Source organism: Schistocerca piceifrons, chromosome 7 (assembly GCF_021461385.2).
Source record: "Schistocerca piceifrons isolate TAMUIC-IGC-003096 chromosome 7, iqSchPice1.1, whole genome shotgun sequence".
In the NCBI taxonomy this organism is placed as follows: Eukaryota; Metazoa; Arthropoda; class Insecta; order Orthoptera; family Acrididae; genus Schistocerca; species Schistocerca piceifrons.
In genome coordinates, this window is record NC_060144.1 from 134,670,967 (window position 1) to 134,696,788 (window position 25,822).

General features: G+C 40.1%; 1 protein-coding gene across 1 annotated transcript in view; it reads left to right on the forward strand.

Annotated features, from left to right (window-relative positions):
* Window positions 1-3,044, forward strand: part of LOC124804706 (dmX-like protein 2) — a 327,684-nt gene extending 324,640 nt beyond the window's left edge. The window contains exon 58 of the mRNA XM_047264965.1: window positions 2,165-3,044. Coding sequence (XP_047120921.1) covers window positions 2,165-2,365 — 201 coding nt within the window. The 3' untranslated portion in view covers window positions 2,366-3,044. The remainder of the gene's footprint in view (window positions 1-2,164) is intronic.
* Window positions 3,045-25,822: the final 22,778 nt, after the last annotated feature.

Here is a 25,822-nt window from a genome sequence, read left to right on the forward strand (position 1 = left end):
GCCAGAAATCCATGCTGACTCTGTGCAAAATCACTTATGAAGTCAAACAAGTGACTATATCTCAGCCACTATTGCTTCAGTGAATGTTAAACTTTTTTGTTGTTGCTGTTGGTATTGAGTGATAAATGAGCAAAGGAGTGGCTGAAAACATCATATTATTAAAGAGTATAGATCCCATATGTGCCTGTAGGGTCATAGAGATCCATAGCAAGAAAATGCATGAAAAATATGCGTAGTAGTAAATTACCAAAAATGCCAACAGAGGAAGTGAAGAAGAAAATGATCTCTCTGCTGTATTATTTTAGGTGAGAAATGTGTACATTGCTTCCCTACTAGGCTGGTCTTTTGTATAATTTTGCATTACGTTGAATTACTCATTTTTATTGACAATATTTTCCTTACATTTATCCCAATAAAATCCATGAGTGTTTAATGTATGGCCCTACATACTTCCCGTATTATTGTGGAAACAGATGCAGTTGGTAAACAAAATAGATAATTGAGGCTAGCGTAACAGTGCAGCATTAGTGCTAACATCTCTCCTGTGGATAAGGCTCATCAATAATCTATTTCATGTGTTGACATCTGCGGTGCAGTTGCATCTAGAAGAAAGCAAAAATCATCTCCCGACATACGAGCAAAATTTTTGAAATAGAGCATGTGATGATTGCAGCAGCAAATTGCTAATCACAATCAAACCACCAGTTTTACCACACCTGCACAAAAATTCATATACCTGCATTTTTTGTGTATATGCTGTCGTGCTTTCATGACCACCAGTGTGCCCCCCGTACAAAATGAACAAAGTTGTAAGCTTCTGTTCTCCAGGTGGTGGTTGTACACCAGTTAGCACACTTGACTTGCATTTGGGGGACAACATTTCAAATCTGGGTCCGGCCATCCTGATTTAGCTTAAATTTATTGATTTCCCTGAATCACTCCAGGCAAATGTTAGAAAAGTTCCTTTGAAAGAGCATGGCTGATTTCCTTCCCCATCCTCAAAACATTCAAAGCTTTTCTTCCATCCCTAATGACCCCGATGGGACGTTAAGCCCCAGTCTTCTTTCTTTCCGTGGTGCTGTACTTCAAATCGACAACTTTAGTGGCCAAAAAAATAAATACCAAGCATATGCTTTGATATTCATTCCCTTGTGTGTTCTCCTCTGTTTGTTCAGTGTAAATGCTTATTCACAGGTAAACGTCAGTATTGGTGTGCACTAGCGACTTCCCTGTCCTTTGTCTGCGAATGCGTATTCGCTTTGTAACTTCTCATTTCTTTTTTTATTATTAGAACAACATTTGCGCTTACCTGTTATCTTTCAAGCACATGTAAACTGTCCGTAACTTCAGCAACAATAAGAAGTGTGATGTAGTTTAACACTCACTACCTATTACTGAGATCCATCAGCAGCTAAAAAGTACCATCCTCTTTACATTAAACAGTGTGCTTTCATTCTGTATCAACACAGACCAAGAATTCTGAAAGGAACCATGTCATATGAAAACATAAATCATTTTCTTTTGCTATTGGCTTTAGTTCCTAGAGGAAGATGTAAGCAGATACACAGACTGGAAATCTGTCACACTCATATTACAAGAGTAAAGCCCCTGTACTTACCTGAAGATGAACTGGGAAACAAACAGAAAAATATTCATGTATGTCCGAGGGGAGGACTGATGCTCAGATCATCTTCCAGTGGTAAAACATGAACCACATGCATAATAGCACATCAGTGAACTATGCATGGATAATCTGCAGACCAGATAATCAGGACCTTGCTGTACTTTATTTCAGTTGTTATTAAGGAAGATGGTTTTAGCACATTCCCACACATTGCCATGCCAGTTTTTACTCTTTCTCTAGTGAGTGCATCAGCATCCCCACATTATTAGTTAGCTTTTTCCTAATTTCATACACATAGCTTCCCCCCCCCCCTCAACCCCCTCCCCCCTCTCCCCCATATCTACCTAAAACTGTGTATTGATGGACTGTCATTCAAAGCACTCTCAAAAGTTCTGTCCTAAAGCATAACCATCTTCACTATGTACTCCTGATCAACCAGTATACAATAAGTGCTTATAGATAATTCAGTGTAACATTCTAATTTAAATACTTTTATCTCAGTGCAAATTTTACTATTCTCACCACCAATAAATGTTTCAGGTGTGGGCGTTATCAGTCCATAATCTGCTCTATTCATTTCCTGGTGAACATGCACGGTCAAGTTTCTTCAAGAATATAGGACAAGGCGTTACACAGCTACATGTTGATGGAGCAAGTCGTTTGTTTTCGTGTGGTGCAGATGGCTCAATGAAAGTGCGCCAGCTGCCAGAGAGAGAAGCTGCTGTACATACTTTGTACTAGTTTGCTTTTCATTAGTGGGTGACTTAAATTTCGGCTGTGCTTCAAATTCTATAAAATGCATCTTACATTTGTACTGTTTCTTTGAAAACTTAGCAGTGTGACGTGCATATAAAATGTTAATCTGCTGTGTGTTTCATTGTTGCTCCCGCATCAGTGTTCAAGAATGAGGCTGGCATGTAAGATTAGTGCTAAACGTGGGCAAAATGGATGTGTTTGTCCGTATTAAGTGGACTAGCATACATATTATTCATGTTCTTATGATAATTCGTGTGCTGTAATGGACTTTCAGTGACTATCTTATTTCAGAATTATTTATAAAACAACATGATATGATTGTGTTGTGGACAAGACTGTTTTACTTTGAATGTCTTATGCCTTAACATTAATGGGACTGCATTCCTTTTTGTAAGTTGTACTTGATGTTAGACTGTTTGAGCCAAGACATGTATTTCTGTACTAAAGTTTTCTAAACAGGGTCACCACATGTGAATTTATTTAATTTCGGTATTGATTGAGATCTGTGAGCAATAGAATATATATTTTTAGCAACAGTATTTTGCCCCCATACATAAACTGTAGTGATATTACAAGAAAGTGGGTTCATGTTGTGTCTCCCAGGCAGCAGGGAAGTATCCCAAAATATTTGCACTGTATGAATATATCCTCTAGTGACATGAACGTTCACATTTTGTGGGCACAACTGTTCTATTTACATATGATGACAAAAGAGGTAATCATCTCTTTTGTTTAAACATTGATTCTTATAATATTGCTACTTAGTTTGATTCTATTATTGCAAGTGAGAGGAATGTGGAAATAGGCTAATTGAGCTTTATGCAAGTGCATCAATAAAGTGCTGTGACAGGAAATTCTCAGTATATTATTGCAAGGCGTAGTTCAGTTGCTAGCCTTAAATTCAATAACCAGAAAATGTGATTAAAGGTACAATAATTTTTACTCCAAAGGTCTAGTCCTGTATGATACTTCACTAGAGAAACACTAATTGTTCATCATGTGCGGGATATGAACAATTCCTGAGATTGTGTAGATAAATACTTTATCTAGTAGTATGTGTCCATGCCCAGTTATTGTATATACACATTGTAAAATGCGCTGTATCAAAGACATAATCAGTGTAAATATTCCTCTTCCATTTTGACATCTGATATTTTATTCTGTAGATATTAGTAACTGTAAATCTCCCATAATCCTTCTGGTTTGTTGATCAGTATTCCAATTTAGTAATACAGTTTTAGTACTTTAAGTTGTTTGAAATGTGCAGATTTTATTAAGTGAAGTTTGTGGATTTCATTAGTATTTTGTTACCTAAATGTACATCCAATTATATTATATAGACAAGGAAGCAGATTGTCAACAAGAGAGAATATTTTTTTAGTATGTTTAAAATAGATTTTTCCCACTTTGGGAAACAGGATTTTGGTTCTATACTGATTCTTTCTGCCTTTATATTGTTTTTAAAAAGAGAATATTCTTGTTAGAATAGTTCCCTTATATAAGCCAGGATGATAATGCCGTGATCTATACATTTTTTTAAAAAATGAATTATTGTTGTGTTTGAGCCAATAAACAGCATTCCATTCCACTTATCTAAAGAGCTCCAACTCTGTTACTATTATCTCAAACTAACGGACAACTAAAAGAATGTTAAATGTTGCTGAATTGTGCACTCTACGTACACTTAAAATAGCCCCATTTAAAAGCTGTAACTAGAAAGAGCGTAGTTATCTTGGTTCCTGCAAGCCATTGAACTTTATCCTACGTTATGTTATTACACATTGTTAATTTTTTTTAATTTAAGTATACTAGGAAGTGTTCACAAACAAGAGTCCATATGGTTCCTGTTCTTGTAAAAGAATACTTTTTGCTTCCACTGTTGTTGAGTGATAGCTACATTATATTTCTCTGAATGTGTGAACCATTGTGTTTTGCAGCTTTTACACAAAAAAAAAAACTTTTACATAAATGCTTGTCAGTTGTTGCAAAAATTATAAAATAGTATCTGTGATAATTGTTATCTGATTGTTATTGATTTTATACTTGAGAAGCATTTTTAAATACAACGTTAAAGTCTTATCATATTATTTGCATTTACTTTCAAGTTACCTTTTTTCTTTTTAGATAACTCTCTGTGATCTTTAGTACTCTCTATGTGAAATAAATTGTACATCACAGAAAGTTGACATGTGTGTATTAGGATCATGTAAATACTGCTATAAGGGTGCTAAGAACCTATTCATATGTGATGATAAAGGTTGCATCTGTTTTGGAAATACTGTAGATAATTTTTCATTCATTCCTTCCCCTCAAAGCTACAAGGCAAAACTGCCTTCCAAGTGCTTTTTATTATTTATTGTTCCAATATTTCCATCTGTCTTACATTTTTTTTTTCTAGGCCAACTGGAAGTTTTTGTTCTGCTTCCCTCTAGGATGCAAATGACATATTTCTTTCAATAGCACACAGGGTGGGTCTTCTTCGCTGTGGTTTGTAGGCACCAAATATCTATATCTCCCCCCCCCTCTCCCTCCCTCCCTCCCTCCCCCCCTCTCCCTCCCTCCCCTCCCTCCCTCCCTCCCTCCCTCCCTCCCCCCTCTCCCTCCCTCCGCCCCCCTCTCCCTCCCTCCCCCCCTCTCCCTCTCCCCCCCCACCACCACCACACCACCACCACCACCACCACAAAGTCCTTACCTGCAATCTGTGATTCTTTCATTAGCTGTGTGTACCTAAAACTATCTTCATGAGGCTCAGAAAAACCTTCAGCTTTGAAATGTAATATGACAGTTTGATTAAATTTTTCTTTGTATTGTTTTTAAACAGTAAAGAAGTTGGAAACAAGTGCTTACATAAGACACCTGATGCCTTTAGAACATATTGTTAATGTGTATGTTGCTCTATTGGAAGAGAAAATTTGTTGAGCAGGTAGAGACTTAAGTTTGTTGGCCTATTATTTATTGGTCTGAAAAGGAGAGTAGTCTGTGTAAATTAAACTAACCGTTGTTGAAAATGTTATTTGAATACCGAGAGTTCGAATTTTCTATATATATATATATATATATAAATGTGTGTGTGTATATATATATATTTATGTATGTGTGTATACTCAAGTTTCTTGATAATATATTATCTTCAAGATGTAATATTGAGTTAATTATTGTTGGTCCTTTAATGAATATTAATATATTCTGGTAAACATGATTTGCATTTTGTATTTTGTTTGTTTTATTCTATCATCTGTGACATTCAGCACTTTGCTGTCATCGTAGCTGGTTGATTTTGAGCCCCACTAACTGTAAGCTTAGATCTGTGATGATTGTGAGCCTACATAATACATCAGCAATACAGATTCATCATCTCTTTGTATTGGAGGCCTCAAACTTCACAGACAAGTAGATAAATGCTGTTTCACATGGAATAAGCAATTTTCCAAATTCCTTAACAAAGAACTTGTTGGGTTTATGCCTGTCATCAATGGTGGCTTTAAAAAGCAGATAGGTCAGGATTTATTGAGAATTGTTACTTTTAAATTACAGATCATGGCAGCATTAATGTGGCCCATATAGAATACCTGGTGTTGAATAATCAGTGAACATGTTGTTCTAATCCACAATAATGCTTGCCCATACAACTGTCCATAACACATTTTCTGCAGGTGTTACACTGGGTTATGCTTGAGCATCCATTCTATAATACTGATGCTCACACAACTTTTCACAGATCTGAAGAAATTTCTGTTATTGGTAACATTTCCCAGTGCCAAAAAGGTGTGGATGGCTTCACACACTGGTTATAATACTAGATAGCGAACTACTACGACACAGCAATACAAAAGTTTATACCGATGTATGAAAGGTATCTTAGTCCTGATGGTGATACTGGTGAGAAGTATCTCAGTCATAATTGTATATCTTCCAGTATATGCTTCAGACCACTTCATTTTCTGTATTTTTTCAATCCTGGGTAAACTTAATTTCTGGATAACTCTACTACCCTTAACACACATTGTATGATGTCACAATAGATGCATCTATGTCAAACTGCTTTTGTAGACTATGTAACAACTATTTATCATTAAAAACAACTAACAAATTTTATGTAATTTACTAAATTAGATGGACTCACACTCACAAAAGAGTGGAATCCAAATATTCATATGACCATCCAGATTTAGATTTTCTGTGCTTCCCATAAATTTCTTAAGAAAATATCGCTTCAGTTCCTGTGAAAAAGATATATCCAATTTCCTTCTCCACCCTTGGCCTATCCAGGTCTGTGTAGCACCGTTTCTGCAGTTTCAACACTAATATATATGTCTTGATATTTTTTTTCCGTGGACATCAAAACATCATTTGTGTCCTTCAGGCACTTTACCTTGTGTCATAGATGAAAAAGTTCAAGTTCCGTTTTAAAGACTGAACATCGATTTCTGGGTACGAAGGTACCACATCATGTCCTATCTCCTCTGACAGCACTTTTTTCAAGGAAACCTGTTTCTTCATGTCAGATTGGTCAAGTATTTGTTATCTAAGGCCTCTGGCAGCCATATCAACGTGTTCAGCATATCCTTAACTGTAAAGTTCTTCAAGTGACATAAATGCATGTGGATTTGTGCCACATCTCCTACAATCTTACAGCAAACCCAGGCAGATTCATGCTTATCTACCCTACTTCATCACCACTTTTATTCATACCAACAAAGTTCATGAAAACTTGGAATATTGTATTTTTAGTGAATAATGTGAGTGGATTTGATTTAGTGGCACAGTGACACTCATGTCTGAAACTTAATATTATTTAGATAGGACCATAAATAAGCTTCAGAAATGTGTACATTGCACCTAATAAGAACATAAACAACCATTAAGGGGAAGTCTTTTTTTATGGTTGTGTCTTCTTAAATTTTCCTTCATAACTTTAGAAATGTGTACATTGCACCTAATAAGAACATAAACAACCATTAAGGGGAAGTCTTTTTTTATTGGTTGTGTCTTCTTAAATTTTCCTTCATAACTGAAATAATCACTACTGGTTCGAGATTAATGCAGCTCTGATGTGACAATGTCTTGTTCCACTTCAAGTATATAAAAAAAAAAAGGTTGTGACATGGGGATTTACCTGTCCAGCATCCGCTATTTACAGCAATCTGTAATTCACTGGCAATATTCTTATATCATTTTTTTTAAACACTTCCACTATATGTTTTATAGGATTGTGTTACTCTAACCCAAAACAAGAAGTTCTAGTTGATACACAAAAACAATACATTGTTAAAGATTTTAATTCATTTCATCCCAAACAGATGTCCTGCACAAAGACCCATAGCCATGTAGGTGACACAGGCTACATCCCTCCTCTTTCCACCTCAATTTAAAAAAATAAAAATAAAAAACAGCAGTTGATCAGATTTTTACATAAAATAAAAACAAAAACTGATGTCTTAAAATTTTACACACGTTTTGTTATTTAAGCATAGTACTGTGATGCTGCACATTGGCTTCTCTGATCCTGAGGGCTTCTCAACAGCCAGCGAAGATGGCTTGATTATGCTGAGATTCCTTGAAGATGAACAGTTTTAATTGATATTCTTACATGATTAATACATTCAGTTCCATGATCTACTCCAATTCAAATTACTTTGTGATTGCATTGGCAGGGTGCGGGAGGGGTGGCCAGTGTTGGTGTGCAACCAGCCTCACAAGGCACTTCACATACCTTGAAGGTATGTGAAGTGAGCCCATGGCACTTGAGAAAGTGCAACGCTTGGATGGTGGCTTGTCCCTGTCACTCAACTCACTGAAATGTCAATTGCAAAGTAATTTTAGTTGAGTATAGATTTCATTAGGAATGTGCACCGCTAGGTTTTGAAGTAGGAATTTGTTTTCTGTAATGCTATGCACATACCCATTGAGTAGTAAATGAATTACAGAACAAGTCCCAGTTCGAATTACTGAAAGTCCAAATTACAGCTCTGAAAAAAAATATTCAAAGCTGTAGTTAGGCGTATACATTGAGGGTTGCTGAATTATGCAATTCTGTTAGAGATGGTAAAGGGCTTGGGAGAGCAGTTGGATATTGTCTTAAAAAAAAAAGGGTAGTAAGATGGTCATGACCAAAAGCAAAACTATGCTAATGGAATGTAGTTGAATCAAATCAAGTGATGCTGATGGAATTACATTAAGACTTGAGATACTAGAAGTAGTAGGTAAATTTTGCTCTTTGGGTAGCAAAATAACTGATTATGGCCAAAGTAGAGAGGGTATAAAATGTTGATTGGCAGTAGCATGAAAAACACTTCTAAAAAAGAGCAATTTGTTAACATCTGATGCAAATTTGTGTGTCAGGAATTATTTTTCTGGAGTGTAGTGATGAACTGTAATAAAATGAAAATATTCAGTTATGAAGACAGCTTTTGAAATGTGGGACTACAGAAGAATGTTGAAGATTAGATGAGTAGACTGGAGAGAAAAGAAACATATGGCACAACTTAAAGAGAGAACCGGTTCAAGGGGACATCCTGGGGCATCAAGGAATAGTCCATTTGGTAATGAAGGCAATTGTGTGTGTGTTGGGTACGTTGGGGTAGAGGGATTCCTAAGCATGAATACAGAAAGGTTCAAATGGATATAGGCTGCATTAGTTATTCAGTGATGAAGAGGCTCGCTCAGGCTGAGTACTGTTGAGAGCTGCATCACCTTTGGACTGAAGAGCAAATGTGCATAATGTTTTAATTAGGACACCCAAATTATAATTTGTAGATGGTGTGGGGGTGTTAAGGCATCTCTCTCTCTCTCTCTCTCTCTCTCTCTCTCTCCCTCCCTCCCTCCCTCCCTCCCTCCCTCCCTCCCTCTTTCTCTCCCCCCCCCCCCCCTGTATGCGCAGGCTAATCTGAGGAACTACTGTAGGGAATTTAGGAACTTTAATAGTTAGAGCGATTAATGAAGAAGGTTGTGTGTAGATTAATGTGTAACCATTTTGTTTAAATGACAAATTTAAGTCCAACGAGCTGCAAAAACAATGCCTTCACCATCCGGCAGAACTCTTCGGAAATACAGCAATAGGCAGTACAACATGCCATGTCAAAACAGACAGTGTGTGGTGGCAAACACTTTCAGCCTGTTGTCTGTACATCAAAGGAAGACCAGTGCTTGCACGCATTTACTCAATGTGGGCCCCCCAGGGGGCTCACAGCTCCTTGATGAGTACGTGCTTGGTGACCATGGGGCCCCAGCCCGTGCAGCACCGCTTCTCTTTCAGTGCTGCTTGTCTCCTCTTCTTCTGTCCTTTTCCCCTGTTTTGGGGAGATGTCTCGTGCCTCCATAGGCTCTTCAAGCTCATTTGCATTGGTTTACTTATAGGTCTCTTCTCTCTTGTACTGCTCTTACCCTATACTGTTCTTTCCCTGTATCGCTCTTTCCCTACACTGCTCTTTCCCTGCACTGCTCTTTCCCTGCACTGCTATTTCCCTGCACTGCTCTTTCCCTGCACTGCTATTTCCCTGCACTGCACTTTCCCTGCACTGCACTTTCCCTGCACTGCTCTTTCCCTGCACTGCTCTTTCCCTGCACTGCTCTTTCCCTGCACTGCTCTTTCCCTGCACTGCTCCTTCCCTGCACTGCTCCTTCCCTGCACTGCTCCTTCCCTGCACTGCTCCTTCCCTGCACTGCTCTCTCTTTCCCTGCACTGCTCCTTCCCTGCACTGCTCCTTCCCTGCACTGCTCCTTCCCTGCACTGCTCCTTCCCTGCACTGCTCCTTCCCTGCACTGCTCCTTCCCTGCACTGCTCCTTCCCTGCACTGCTCCTTCCCTGCACTGCTCCTTCCCTGCACTGCTCCTTCCCTGCACTGCTCCTTACCTGCACTGCTCCTTCCCTGCACTGCTCCTTCCCTGCACTGCCCTTTCCCTGCACTGCCCTTTCCCTGCACTGCCCTTTCCCTGCACTGCCCTTTCCCTGCACTGCCCTTTCCCTGTTTCCTCTTTCCCTCTTTCCCTGTTTCCTCTTTCCCTGTACTGCTCTTTCCTTGTACCTTTCTTTCCTTGTTCTGCTCTCTTTTTCCTCTGCTGTGGCGTTTGAGGCCATCCTTCCCTTCCTCCTTTCCTTTTTTTTTGTCTCTCCTTCTCCCTGTGTGTGTCTGATGGCCACCCACACGTTCGACGCATAGCAAGAGACTGGGTAACGGGTAATTCCCAGCCCCAGGTTGGCATGTAGGGCCTACATGTACCCCCTGGTACCGGCCAGGCCCAGGGAGGGGTGATTGCCTGAGCTGTTACGTTCCTCCTCTGCGATTGGTCCCTCCGTCTGTCGTTCAGGAGGTATGACCTAAGGTGTGGACAAAAAGAAAGTGGAATGAGGCTGCTCCTGCCTCAATGTCTCTTCCTGTTGCGCCCCAATATCTAGTAGTCTTATGTTTAGACAAAAACCAGACTTTTGCTTCTGTAAACCCCTTTGTTATTCAGAAAGGTGTGGATGGCATCTCCGGCCCTGTGAAGTCATGTTCTTGTCTCCACAATGGAACACTGCTTTTGGAAATTGATAGTGTTCTCCAGGCCCAGAAACTACTCAAGGTCCAAACCCTCCACAAATATCATAAAAGTGGAGGCGCACAGGACACTTAATTCGTCCCACGGTGTTATCTACACCCGGCTGGTGGATGGGGTGACGGAGGTCGAAATAACTAATTATCTATCGGATCAGGGCGTTACTGCTGTTCATAGAGTTATGAAGAAGGAAGCTGCCGATTTGGTACCCACTCGCACATTATTCCTGACTTACGATCGGTTAAAGCTTCCTACCAAGATCAAGGCAGGCTATGAAGTCACCTCTGTGCGCCCTTACATTCCCAATCTGTTGAGGTGTTATAACTGCCACCAGTTCAATCATATCAGCACATCATGTAAAAATGCGGCAAAATGTGTCACTTGTAGCAGGGATGCACACGAGGGCGCCTGTCCACCTGCTTCTTCTCGTTCTTGTCCCATCTATCAAGACAAGCAGGCTGTTCAGGAGATATGGGTGAAGGAGAAGGTACATTATCCTGTTGCCCGGAAACTGTTGGCGAGCCGTAAACTGAATGTCCCTTCACCTGGAAGCTACAGCACTGTGTTACGTCTGTCTCCAAGAAACCAAGCTACGTCTTCAAGACCATTTTGCTCTCTCCCATTTTACTTCCCTCCGGATGGACCTCCCCCTTGGGGGGGGGGGGGGGATTCCTGCTTATGGAGGGGGGGGGGCATGCTGCTTCTACGAGAGATGATGTTTGTCATTGGCCTATCCCCTTGCACACCCACCTGCAAACAGTTGCTGCCTGTGTTTTCCTTCCCGAATTTACCTTCTCCCTCTGCACCATTTATATCGCTTCCTCTTCTGCTGTCACTAGGGCAGACCTGATGCAGCTTGTTGCTCTGCTTCCTCCCCCCTTTCTGCTCATCGGTGACACCAACGCCCATCATCTCTTTGGGGCTCGACTGTCGCCTGCCCGAGAAGTTGTCTTTCGGCACATCTTCTTAATCATCTTAATATTGTGTGCCTTAACACTGGCGATGCCACGTTTCTTTCTTATTCTACGCACACATGTTCCCACATAGCCCTCTCGATCTGCTCTGCCCAGCTCGCTCGACGTCTCGAGTGGTGTGCTCTTTCTGATACTTCCTCGAGTGACCACTTCCCTTGTTTGACTCGCCTGTACAGTCATACCCCACCACAGTGGCCCGCTCATTGGAAATTCTCTCTTGCTGACTGGAGGCTATATTCCTCCTAGGCAGTCTTTGACAAGCGGCCGTTTCCCAGCTGTGATGATCAGGTCAAGCACCTCGTGTACGTTATTCTCTCGGCTGCCAAAACTTCTATCCCTCATACTACTACTTCCCCTGTCGGGTCCTGGTCCCTTGGTGGACTGTGGAGTGCGGCAATGCGATTCGTGCCCGATGACGTGCGCTTCACGTCTTTCACCGTCATACTACATTAACGAACTGCATCTGCTACAAGCAACTACGTACGCAGTGCTGCCGCACTGTTAAGCAAAACAAGAAATCATGCTGGGTTTCCTTCACCATCTCGTTCAACAGTTTTACTCCGTCCTCTCTCGTTTGGGATGGCCTGCACCGGCTTTCTGGGACTACCACCCACTCCCTGATCCCTGGTCTGACTGTGGCGGGAAACATCATAGTTGACCCTATAGATGTTTCCAACGCTTTGGGCCAGTACTTTGCGGAGGTTTCAAGCTCCACCCATTACCACCCTGCCTTCCTTCGTCAAAAACAGGTGGAGGAGGCTCATGCAATCTCTTTTCTCTCTTTGAATCGAGAATGCTACAATACTCCTTTTACTATGAGGGAGCTCGAAAGTGCCCCCCCCCCCCCCCCCCTCATCCAGGTCTTCTGCTCCTTGGCTCGATACAATCCACACCCTCATGCTGCAGAATCTTCCTCCTACGGGAAAATGCTTTCTCCTCGATACCTACAACCTTATTTGGACTGACGGTGTATTTCCCACACTTTGGTGTGAAGCTATTATTGTTCCCCTACTTAAGCCTGGTAAAGATAAATCTCTTCCTTCCAGCTATCGTCCAATTTCCCGTACCAGCAGCATTTGTTAGGTGATGGAACACTTGATCAATGGTCGATTGGTGTGGTGGCTGGAGGCACACCATCTTCTCACTAACGCTCAGTGTGGGTTCCGAAAGGGCTGCTCGGTAGTTGATCATCTTGTCACCCTGTCGACGTTCATCACGAATAATTTTCTGCAGAAGCGACAAACTGTGGCCGTTTTCTTTGATTTGGAGAAAGCCTATGATACCTGTTGGCGGACAGGCATTCTATGTACTATGCACACATGGGGCCTTCACGGTCGTCTTCCCACTTTCATCTGGGAATTTTTAACAGACTGTGTTTTCCGGGAATGTATGGGTTTCTCCTTATCCCACACCTTTTCACAGGAGAACGGGGTGGCTCAGGTCTCCATATTGAGTGTTGTCCTCTTTGCCATAGCCATCAACCTCATTATGGACTGCCCTCCAGCTGGCATTTCCGGTTCTCTTTTTGTTGACGACTTTGCTATTTATTGCAGCTCCCAGCGGATGTGTCTCCTGCAACGCTGTCTTCAGCATTGTCTGGACCGTCTCTATTCGTGGAGTGTCGCAAGTGGTTTCCGCTTTTCTGCTACCAAATCCGTTCGCGTCAACTTCTGGCGGTACAAGGCGTTCCTTCCACCATCCTTGCAACTGGGCCAAAATGCTCTCCCTTTTGTGGATGCAATGAAGTTCTTACGTCTTACGTTCGATAGGAAACTCAGTAGATCTCCCTACGTGTCCTACCTGGGTGCATGCTGCACCCTGTCCCTAAATGTCCTTTGTAAATTGAGTGGTACCTCTTGGGGAGTTGACTGGACTGTCCTCCTACGCCTCTATTGATCTCTTGTCCACTCCAAGTTGGATTATGGATGCATTGTCTACTCCTCTGCACAGCCATCTCTCGTACGCCATCTAAATACAATACATCATTTGTGGATCTGTCTCACCACTGGTGCCTTCCGTACTAGCTCTGTTGAGAGTCTCTACGCAGAAGCCAGTGAACTACCACTGTCATATCGACCAGACATCCTACTCAGTAGGTGTATGTGTCGGCTTTCTTCCATGCAAGGCCACCCAGCCTTCAACCCTTTTTTTTGATGACATTCTTGACTGCCAGCACGAGATATACATTTCTTCTCTGCGGACTTCCGGCGACCACTTTCGTCACCTGCTTCAGCAGCTGTAGTTCACACTTCCTGCCACTATCCAAGTGGGGGAGAGCCCTTCACCACCTTGGCTTCAGACACAAGTTTGTGTTCGTTTTGAACTCAGCTCATTCCCAAAGTATTTGACTCCCGAGCCGACCTATCGCTGCAAATTTCTCGAACTTCGCTCACAACTTGCCGATAGCACATTTTTGTACACTGATAGTTCCAAGTCCGCCCAAGGTGTTGGCTGTCCTTTTGTCATCAGGGCTGATAAGTTTCAATACCAGCATCTCAACCAGTGCACAATTTTTACAGCAGAGCATTTTGCCCTCTATCGGGCTGTTCAATACGTCCGGAGGCACCAGCTCACTCGCTGTGTGATCTGCTCTGACTCCCTCGGTGCCCTCCAGAGTCTAGATGATCGTGATCCAGTCCAACCCATAATTCGACGGATCCAGGACTGCCTCCATTTGTTCCTGGATGGGGGAGCCCAAGTGATGTTCATGTGGGTTCCTGGCCATGTTTGTGTGCCTGGGAATGGTGCTGAAGCCAAGGCTGCAGTCCATCTCGGTCGGCCCACCTCTTACTCTGTTCCCTCACAAGATATTTATACTTTTCTCTATCGGCATATCACGTCACTTTGGCATGACCATTGGTGCTCCCTTCATTGGAACAAACTCAGAGATGTCAAACCTCTACCAACAGCTTGGTCGACTTCCTCCTGGCTGTCTCGCCATGAGGAAGTAATGTTAGCTCGGTTGTGAATAGGGCACTGCCGCTTTAGTCACTGCCATTTGTTAAGTGGCGACCCTGCATCCAGCTGTTGTTTCTGTAGCCAGCCATTAACAGTCAGACATTTTCTGATCCTCTGCCCTTATTTTAGCCACTTACGTCTCAGGGTCGGGCTGCCGCCCGCTTTGCCGGACATTTTAGCGAATGACGTGCGAGCTGTGGCTCATGTTTTCAGTTTTTTTAAAAAGCAGTCATATGACAAAAGAGATTTGATTTCTACCTGGTGACTCCGGTGTCTTGTCGACGTCTTTTAGATACTCTTCCATAACGTCTTGATGTTTTCGTTTTTTTCCTTCCTTCTTCTATTGGACCTTGCAACGGTTTTTTACCCTCGCAGTCACAGCATTCTATGGTCCTCTACTGGGCGTTTATGACCTTAGATGTGTTGCGCCCTAAAACCCACCAAAAAAAAACTCAATGTGGATGTGCATTAACATATTCAGATATATTCTTTAACGACACTGAAATTGTACATGAGATTGTATTCGTGAGTTTCTACAAGAAGGAAACACAATCTTCTTGGCACCTCAAAAATAGAATATGGAATGGGATCCAGGAATTCCCTGCCGATGACTACTGAAAATTTTGAGAGATGTAAGCAGGTGTTTGGGGACACATTTCTAAAAACGATGACAGTTCAGGGGAGCTCCCATTTCTGCTTCCCTCACATCAGCAGCCCCAAATCATATGTAATTTTCTCTGCAAATTCTTCGAAAAACAATGAACAGTGCGTTACTTAACTTCGAAATATCGTTGTGATAACCACTTCATCATCATACTGCGATGCGAGACAATAAAATGCGGAAGAGTCAAATATTTTTACCGAATAGCTTTCTTTCAATCGTTTGAGAATAATTTCATGTTTAAAAATCATGCAAATTCATGAGAATATGAAATTCTCTAAATTCTCCACATTATGTAAATTGAACTTTGAAAAGGAATTTCTAAAAGTGTGCATGTCTGTATCAACATCTCACAAAAACAGATGGATAACAGCAGGTATTAGGAAGTGCTGCCATACACTAAAGTACCTCAGTTCCATGAAAAAGAGTCGCAATGATCCAGAATTATTAAATTTATATCATGATTACAAAAAGATCTATAGGAAGGTGCTGATTGCTTTAAAAGGTCATTTAATGACAAAATAATATATAATGCAGAGAATAAAAGCAAAGCAGTCTGGGATGTTATAAAAAACGGAAACAGGAAGAGGCAAAAAAACGCAGAATAACGTACTGTTAAGGGAGGAATATAAGGTAATAAATGATCCACAATACTTAGCAAACTATGTAAAAGAGCATTTTTCAGATATTACAGAGATGTTACAGCAAAAATTCCCCAAAACTAATATAACACCTGTAAATAATGTTGCAATAAATACAATACTTCCAACCACAGAGAATGAAGTCAATAAAACTGTTCAAATACTAAAAAATAAAAAGTCAGTAGGCTTAGATGAAGTACCAATGTGTGTAGTGAAACGATGCATAGAGATTATACAAGGCCTCTTCACAGATATAATAAATGCATCATTCACATCAGGGACATTTTTAGAACAGTTAAAACAGGCAATAGTTCTACATCTACATCTACATGAATACTCTGCAAATCACATTTAAGTGCGTGGCAGAGAGTTCATCGAACCACCTACACAATTCTCTATTATTCCAATCTCGCATAGCGCGCAGAAAGAACGAACACCTGTATCTTTCCGTACGAGCTCTGATTGCCCTTATTTTATCATGATGATCGTTTCTCCCTATGTAGGTCAGTGTCAACAAAATATTTTCGTATTCAGAGTAGAAAGCTGGCGATCGGAGTTTCGTGAGAAGATGCCGTTGTAACGAAAAACACCTTTCCTTAAATGATGTTCAGCCCAATTCCTGTATCATTTCAGTGACACTCTCTCCTATATTTTGGTTTAATATAAAACGTGCTGCCCATCTGTGAACTTTTTCAATGTACTCTGTCAGTCCTATTTTGTAAGGATCCCACACCGCACAGCAGTATTCTAAAAAAGGGCGGACGCGTAGTGTAGGCAGTCTGCTTAGTAGATCTGTTACATTTTGTAAGTGTCCTGCCAATAAAACGCAGACTTTGGTAAGCCTCCCCAACAAAATTTTCTGTATGTTCCTTCTAATTTAAGTTTTTTTTATTTGTAATCCTGAGTATTTATTTGAATTTATGGCCTTTAGATTTGACTGATTTATCGTGTGACCGAAGTTTAACGACCTTTTAGTACTCATGTGGATGAGCTCACACTTTTAGTTATTTAGGGTCAGTTACCAATTTTCGCACCATTCAGATATCTTTTCTAAATCGTTTTGCAATTTGTTTTGATCTTCTGATGACTTTATTAGTCCATAAACGACAGCGTCATCTGCAAGCAACCTAAGATGGCGGCTCAGATTGTCTCCCAAATCGTTTATATATGTAAGGAACAGCAAAGGCCCTATAACACTACCTTGGGGAATGCCATAAATCACTTCGTTTTACTCGATGACTTTCTGCCAATTACTGCGAACTGTGACCTCTCTGACAGGAAATCACAAATCCAGTCACGTAAATGAGGCGATATTCCATAAGCACGCAATTTCACTACAAGCCGCTTGTGTGGTCCAGTGTCAAAAGCCTTACGGAAATCCAGAACATGGAATCGATCTGAAATCGCTTGTCAATAGCACTCAACCCTTCATGCGAATAAAGAGCTAGTTGTGTTTCACAAGAACGATGTTTTCTAAACCCATGTTGACTTGTGTCAATAGACCGTTTTCTTAGAGGTAATTCATAATTTTAGAACACAATATATGTTCCACAATCCTGCTGCGCAACAACGTTAATGATATCGGCCTACAATTAAGTGAATTACTCCTGCTACCTTTCTGAAATAGTGGTGTGAACTGTGGAACTTTCCAGCCTTCAGGTACGGATCTTTCGCCAAGCGAACGGTTGTATATGATTTTTAAGTATGGAGCTAATGCATCAGCATACTCAAAAAGGAACCTAATTTGTATACAGTCTGGACCAGAAGACTTGCTTTTATTAAGTGATTTAAATAGCTTCACTACTTCGACGATATTTAGTTCTACGTTACTCATGTTGGCAGCTGTTCTTCATTCGAATTCTGGAATGCTCACTTCATCTTCCTTTGCGAAGGCATTTTGGATGGCTGTGTTTAGTAACTGCTTTGGCAGTACTGTCTTGGATAGTATCTCCATTGCTATCGCCCAGAGGAGGCATTGATTGTTTCTTGCCGCTAACATTCTTCATATACGACCAGAATCTCTTTGGATTTTCTGCCAGGTATCGAGATAAAGTTTCGTTGTGGAAACTGTTATAAGTACCTTGCATTGAAGTCCGTGCTAAATTTCGAGCTTCTGTAAAAGATCGCCAATCTTGGGGATTTTGCGTCTGTTTAAATTTGGCATGTATGTTTTGTTGTTTGTGCAACAGTGTTCTGACCCGTTTTGTGTACCAAGGAGGATTAACTCCGTCGTTTGTTAATTTATTCGGTGTAAGTCTCTCAATTGCTGCCAATACTATTTCTCTGAATTCAAGCAACATCTGGTCTACACTTATATTATTAATTTGGGATGAGTCGAGATTGGCTCTCAGGAAGGCGTCAAGTGAATTTTTATCACTTATATTATTAATTTGGGATGAGTCGAGATTGGCTCTCAGGAAGGCGTAAAGTGAATTTTTATCTGCTTTTTTGTTGTACCTTTGCTTAAAAAAGGTGATACAGAACATAGAAAATTACTGGTCCATTTCCCTGCTGTCACCATTCTCAAAAACAATAGAATCAATTATGAAAGACGGATTAATGAATTACCTGAATAAACACAATCTTTTAAGCGAATCACATTTTGCTTTCTGAAGTGGCAAAAATACAGTGTCAGCCGTAGTAGAATTCACAAAAGTTGTACTTGATACACTTGACAAAGATGAGTGTGATAGGTATATTTTTGGATCTTTCTAAGGCCTTTGATACAGTCGACCACAAGATTTTATTAAATAAATTAGAAGCATTAGGAATAAGAAGGGTATCTAATGACTGGTTTCGATCATACCTAGCAGATAGGGTAAAAAGAGTAGAGATAACACATACCTCAAATAGATCTGAACATTTAGTAAAACAATTATCAGAACCAAAATACATTAATACAGGGGTCCCACAAGGTAGCATATTAGGACCAATACCATTCCTGATATACATCAATGACTTTCCCAGTAGTGCTACACATGGAGAAAAAATTCTCTTCACTGTGACAGCAGTATTATAGTCACTGAGAAAACAGGAGAACTCCTTGCAGAAAAAGCAAACGAAACTCTCAAGGAAGTTTACAATTGCTCAGTAAGCAATAAAGTGACATGGGACGTAAAGAAAACGAATGCCATGAATTTTAATTTGAAGAGGAAAAATGAAAATGTTAAATGTAGATGGCACCTCTATAGACTTGTAACAAATGAAAAATTTCTATAAATGAATATTAAAGTGGTGTGAACACACAAAGGTACTTGCAAACAGAATGTCATCAGCATGTTATGCTCTTATCAGTGGGTAACATGGAGTGTCTTTTAGTTACATACTATTCAAAAGTACACTTAGTTCTTAGCTATGGCATTCTTTTTTGGGTAACAAATGCACAAAATATTAACACAAATTTCAAACTCCAGAAAAGAGCCATAAGAATAATAATCAAAAATAGCATTCAAGCTCATTGTAACGATCTGTTCAAAACTCTGGGGATTTTAACTGCTCAGTGTGAATGCATTTACCAGTCAGTTGTACACATCAAAAATAAGATTGGTAATTACTGCACAAACAGCTCTGTCCAAGACCATGGAACAAGAGCTAAACTCAACTTACATTTACCAAGAAAAAATTAACATAAAACTCAAAACAGCATTATCTACAAGGAATAAAAGTGTACAATAAATTACCAAAAAGGCAACTAAAAAGTACCTGTTATGCAATACATTTTATACACTGAAGGATTACTTAGTTAAAACAGAGTATGGGTTTGGTAAAAAAATGTTATGCAAATAAATAATAATAATGATTATAAAACATCCAACATTCCACATAACACATTCACACTATTTGTTTCCTTCTTTTTTCCTTTTCTAAAAGAACTAACCCCCTAGCTGTACATAACACAAGACTAACACCTCTTCCTCTTTCTCTTTCTGTGCTCAACATCTCACTCATTATAGAGGGATAGTGACTCAGTTTTTCTGGATATCAAATGGGAAGTTGCGGTAGAGAAAATGGCCCAGAGATCACCAGTGTGTGTGTGTGTGTGTGTGTGTGTGTGTGTGTGTAGTGAATGAAGTGTTGTGAAACAATGTGTGTATAGTGTGTGTGCAGTGACTGATAGTGAGATATGAGTGAAGAGTGTGGCATTACATTATTTAATAAGTTATTTGTAAAAGAAGTATTGTATACCAGGAGTAAATCTATGGATTCTCTCTAATTAGAAGTATGTAAATGTATATGTATACGAATTAGCTTATTTTAAATTGTTCTAAACTTGTAAATACTTCAATATGTCCTATATCCTTGTAAAAAGAGATCTAAAGAAGAATAAAGTTGCTTATACTACTACTACATTATATGTAAATTGATTGTGGAGAGCAGAAGAAGGAAAGGGAAGGGGAGGAGGGATCATTCCTGTCAGCTGCAGTGATTTATTAAAACCAATGAATATTAAGCAATACAAATGGAGGAGGAAAGTCCTTGTACTTTAATACTGCAAACAAACTAAAAATACACACCTCAGAAGATTTTAAATTAGCGCTGATTTAAAAAGCATATTTTATGGATTTGACACCAATATTTATCTGAAAAAGCAAACAGTAATTCTTTTCTTTTTGCCAGACAAGTTAATCACTTCGTCATCAAAAGCAGGGTTTTTCGCTCTTTTCCTCAATACACCAAGAAGACACGAGCCTGAAAGATGGTCCTCTCCAGTTATGCTTCTGAGACACATCTTCACTCTACGCAGGACTGCCCTACAGTGCAAGTTGTGGGGGATATAGTTAGGTAATAATAAGCAGTCTCCTTACTGCTGGGTAAAACATAGTTTCTTGAGTATATCGTAGACCTTTTTTTCCAATCGTTCTTCACTGGTCCAGGCTTCCTATCATAACCTGGCTTCTGGTTCCAAGTTATCGATTTGATAACACATTTGCAGAGTTTTTGTGTCTCTCATAAAACCTTCTTCTTCTCCTTTTTCAGCAAGTTTGGGTGAAGAATTCTAGCTTTGACAGGTATGTCTTTATCTTTTCAAATCTTGTGATAAGTGACGTTATTACAGAATCCATGTACAGATTGTAAAGTGTTACTTTCAAATAGTCCCTGTGCATTGAGAACTTGGCATCCACATTGCATCTGTGAGTCTGCCTGCCGGCCAATCTTAGAATTTTATATCTACATCAAGTTCCTTAAAATCTTCTTTTACTGTCTAGAAAATGTTTATGAATTCGTCATTACTTTCTCTCTGCTTTTGAAAATTGGCTAGTAGGTCAGTGTTCATGTATTTGTAGACTTAGAGAGCATATAGACAGGGAGAGAGTGGCCATACGTGAAACCACATGTGATTGGGTGAGCCGCTGCGATGCTGTGTTTATGCCACAGGTCTCTCTCGATTACTATGTTCGCAGTTTTTTTCGGAGTTTGATTTCTGTTTTGAAGACTTTTGGAAACAACTAGAAGGTAATTTGAGTTATTTACAGATTTGTTATGCATTCTCTACGTGTTTGCACCTGGACAGTTTTTTGCTCAAACTTTACACGCACGAGTTCACATAAGAAAGACTTTGGTTATGAAATCAGTGCTGTTTTGAAGTAAGCACGAGAGCAGTGGTACCGTATCTAGTACGCCATCGTTAATTCATTCTGCAGTCGCTTAGAAACGATACCAGGTTGTTCTGCTTTCGGATGTACCAAGAGAGGCAAAGGTAGATTTCGTATGCTACTATTTCCACGGAATGAGGAAAGAAGAAAGCAGTGGGCTGTTGCAGTTAACAGGGGTGATGTAAATCACACAGAACCTTGTGGAAACGGACTAACTACTCTTATCAAATGGTTCAAGTAGCTCTGACAAGGGAACCTCCCCATCGCACCCCCCTCAGATTTACTTATAAGTTGGCACAGTGGATAGGCCTTGAAAAACTGAACACAGATCAATCGAGAAAACAGGAAGAAGTTGTGTGGAACTATGAAAAAAATTAGTAAAATATACAAACTGAGTAGTCCATGCGCAAGATAGGCAACATCAAGGAGACTGTGAGCTCAGGAACACCGTAGTCCCGCGGTTAGCGTGAGTAGCTGCAGAAGGTCCTTGGTTCAAGTCTTCCCTCGACTGAAAATTTTACTTTCTTTATTTTCGCAAAGTTATGATCTGTCCGTTCGCTCATTGACGTTTCTGTTCTCTGTAATAAGTTTAATGTCTGTGTTTTGCGACTGCACGATTAGTAGACGAAAGGACGTGCCTCTCCAATGGGAACCGAAAACATTTGGTCGCAAGGCCATAGGTCAACCGATTCCTCCACTGGAAAACACGTCTGATATATTCTATACAACACTGGTGACGGCATGTGCATCACATGACAGGAACATGTTGTCGGCCCACCTAACTCGTGCACTTAGCGAATGGGTAAAAAGATTCTTCTACCTTGCCCGATTTAGGTTTTCTTGTGGATGTGATAATCACTCCCAAAAAAGTGATGAAAACATAAGAGTCTGTCACATAAACTGAAAATAAAAAAATAAACTTTTCATTCAAGGGAAGACTTGAACCTAGGACCTCTCGTTCCGTAGGTGCTCTCACTAACCACGGGACCACGGTGCTCCTTGACTGCCATTCTCCTTGATGTTGCCTATCTTCGCATGGACTACTCAGTTTGTATATTTTACAAATTTTTTTCATAGTTCCACACAAATTCTTCCTGTTTTCTCGATTGATCTGTGTTCAGTTTTTCAAGGCCTATCAACTGTGCCAACTCACAACTAAATCTGAGGGGGGTGCGATGGGGTGGTTCCCTTGTGAGCGCTATGGTACTTAACTACTGTAGCCATCAGTCCCCTAGAACTTAGAACTACTTAAACCTAACTAACCTAAGGGCGTCACACACATCCATGCCTGTGGCAGGATTCGAACCTGCAACCATAGCGTCGCGCGGTTCCAGACTGTAGCGCCTAGAACCGCTCGGCCACTCCGGCCGGCGAACTACTCTTATCGTTGTGACGTAAGTGGTTATAGCTTTCCAACTGCATACAACATGAGTTGTAAGATAGACGCTATTGTGAGATGTGGCATTTGGCCTGTTATATTGACTGTGTGCAGTTTTTGTAGCACTTCAAACAAGTATAGATTTAAAATGTAGTTATGTACCAGATGTCTACAGATTCTTCTAGGCTGAAAACAACTCATAATTATGTCTATTTGGATTATGACTTGTTTTTAACAGTAAGGGTCTGCCTAAATGTTTCCACAAATGCCTTTTGGTTTATACGTTTAGTCGTTCCAGACGACTTGACTATGCAGTTATCAGTTTCTGTTTGGGCAGGAAGCTGCACAGTTTTTTTTGTCATAGTTTGTCTCTCTTTTTTTCTCTCCAATGTATTTGTGTAAAGATCTTCAGATATCAGTTTACCACAGTTTATTTCTTTTGCTTCGTTGTTGTAGAAACATTTCGCTTATGACCAGTGGCAGAAAGTGAGGGTCGATGGCAAGAAGAAACTGAAGTCCAACGCCATACCAACAGTATTTTCTCACGTAGTACCAAAGCTTAAAAGAAGGAAAATTGACCTATGCCATCAGCATCCAACTCAAGAAAATGAAAGCGGTAGTCCCACAGCAGAGACTTTTGCACAAATCCAGCAGCAGTGTGACGAAGATCCCATATGTAGTGTGCAAGGCAGTGATATAAGTGAAACAGTAGAAAGAACAACTCATAGAAAAATTACATGAAGTATGGGGTTACATTCATGTACAACAGAGACAGATTTCAGCTCTCAAGAAAAAGGTCAGTTGTCTTACTTTGAAGAATTCAGGACTAAAAAATAAACTCCACAATATGTGTCACTCAGTCCCACATAAACTGAAAACGTTGTTTAACGACAATCAACTGAAGCGTTTAAATAAGAAGAAAGTGAAATGGACAGGGAGTAGTGTGAAAAAAGCTCCTCAATTAAAATTTACATGTGGTAGCAAAAGATTTGAATTTTTAAATAGTTCACATTTTCCATTGTCATTGCAGCATACACTAAGGAGGATATTTCCAAATTTAAACTTCAGTACTTGTATTCTAGACCAAGTTTTCACACTTTTCAGAGAAAGGGTTGAGAGTATGAGCTAAACAGAATGTGACTGTGTTCTTCTGCTTGATGAACTGTCAATCACTTGATGTAGGAACAGGTGAGTTTAGTGGCCATGTTACACTTCCAAGCCATATGCAGTGAACATAGGACTATGAGTACAGTGTGTGACATCAGATGTGGGTGCTGCAAAACAAAGCATTTGGAGACATTTTGGAATTGTTTCTGGAAAAAAATTCTGTCATTCAGAATTACATTTTAAATCCTAAAGATCCGCATAGAAGAAAATACTTTACTGCAGATGTGCCATACTGGACAATGTTTACAGTCCAACACTGTTATAAAAATTCCTGAGAGGATAAGGGACAAATATAAGTTGCCATCTGCAGTTGCTGACTGTAATCATATTAAGGAACTACATAATTTTTATCAGGATAATGATTTGAAACTTGTCCCCAAGCAAACAGCAGATCTAATAGAACCAAATAAATTCAGCAAAATGAAAGTTTCTGGGGCACATATTTTTCTCAATCATGAAACCAGGTATGGTCTGGAGTTTATGTCCTCTGAAACTGATACTGCTGAGTATAGAACAACAGCATCGTTTGTTGAGATAGTTGACAAATGGTTTCAATAATGACTTCTAGACATCCAATTACTGCCCTCAGCACCTTCAATCAAGAAATATAAAAGGAAGAGATCACGTTGCTGAATTAAGTTATGATGGTATTTGAACATATCTAAATTGGAAAATTTGGTCACTGGAAACCAGTTCAAAGAGGTGCTTGACCTGCAGAAAATCTTTTTGTACAGGATTAATTACAAATTTTTGTTGACAGCTAGATTAACACATGATTGTCTAGAAAATTTGTTCTCCTGTGTTAGAAGTATCCAGAAGGTTCCCACAGCAGTGCAGTTCAAAAAAATGAAAGCTATTCGTGTTCCTCAGTATTTCACGGATGTAGGGGAAGTATCCTATGGCAAAACTGATATTGTCTATCTTTCAGGTTTTCTTTACCAACATTCCATTACACACTGCATGTCATCTGTAACTCAACCTGGATTCTTACTGATCTCACCCCACTCTTGGACAATCCAATTAATTATTTCAGAAAATGCTTCATCAAATAATTGTTTGAAGAATGTCATATACTTCCACATTTATGCATTCATGTTTCATTATTTTCTACACTTCCTCTTCTCTCTGCCTTTGACTAAATAAATCTTTAAGGTGCTTGGAGGCAGCGTTTTCTGTCTGCCCACAATATCAGACTGCATTATATGAATAAAATAAAACAGCTAGTGCTAAATGGTGCTAAACCTGCCTCACCTTATGAAAACGAGGACAGGTTGTTACGAGTGTCCTGCTGGACATTATTCCATAGTGTTAATTGATATGTGTGTAATGAAAATAAATTTCAATTTTTGTACCTAGAGAAAGAATCACTGAGCAGCTCCACACACACACACACACACACACACACACACTCATACAAAGTTCTTTCTGTGTGACAGTCTGCGCCCTCAGTGCTTTTTCAGTCTAGTGAAATCCAACATGTTCTCATGTGGATTTTTGCCTCACTTTGGGGCTATGGACTAGTGCATCTAATCTG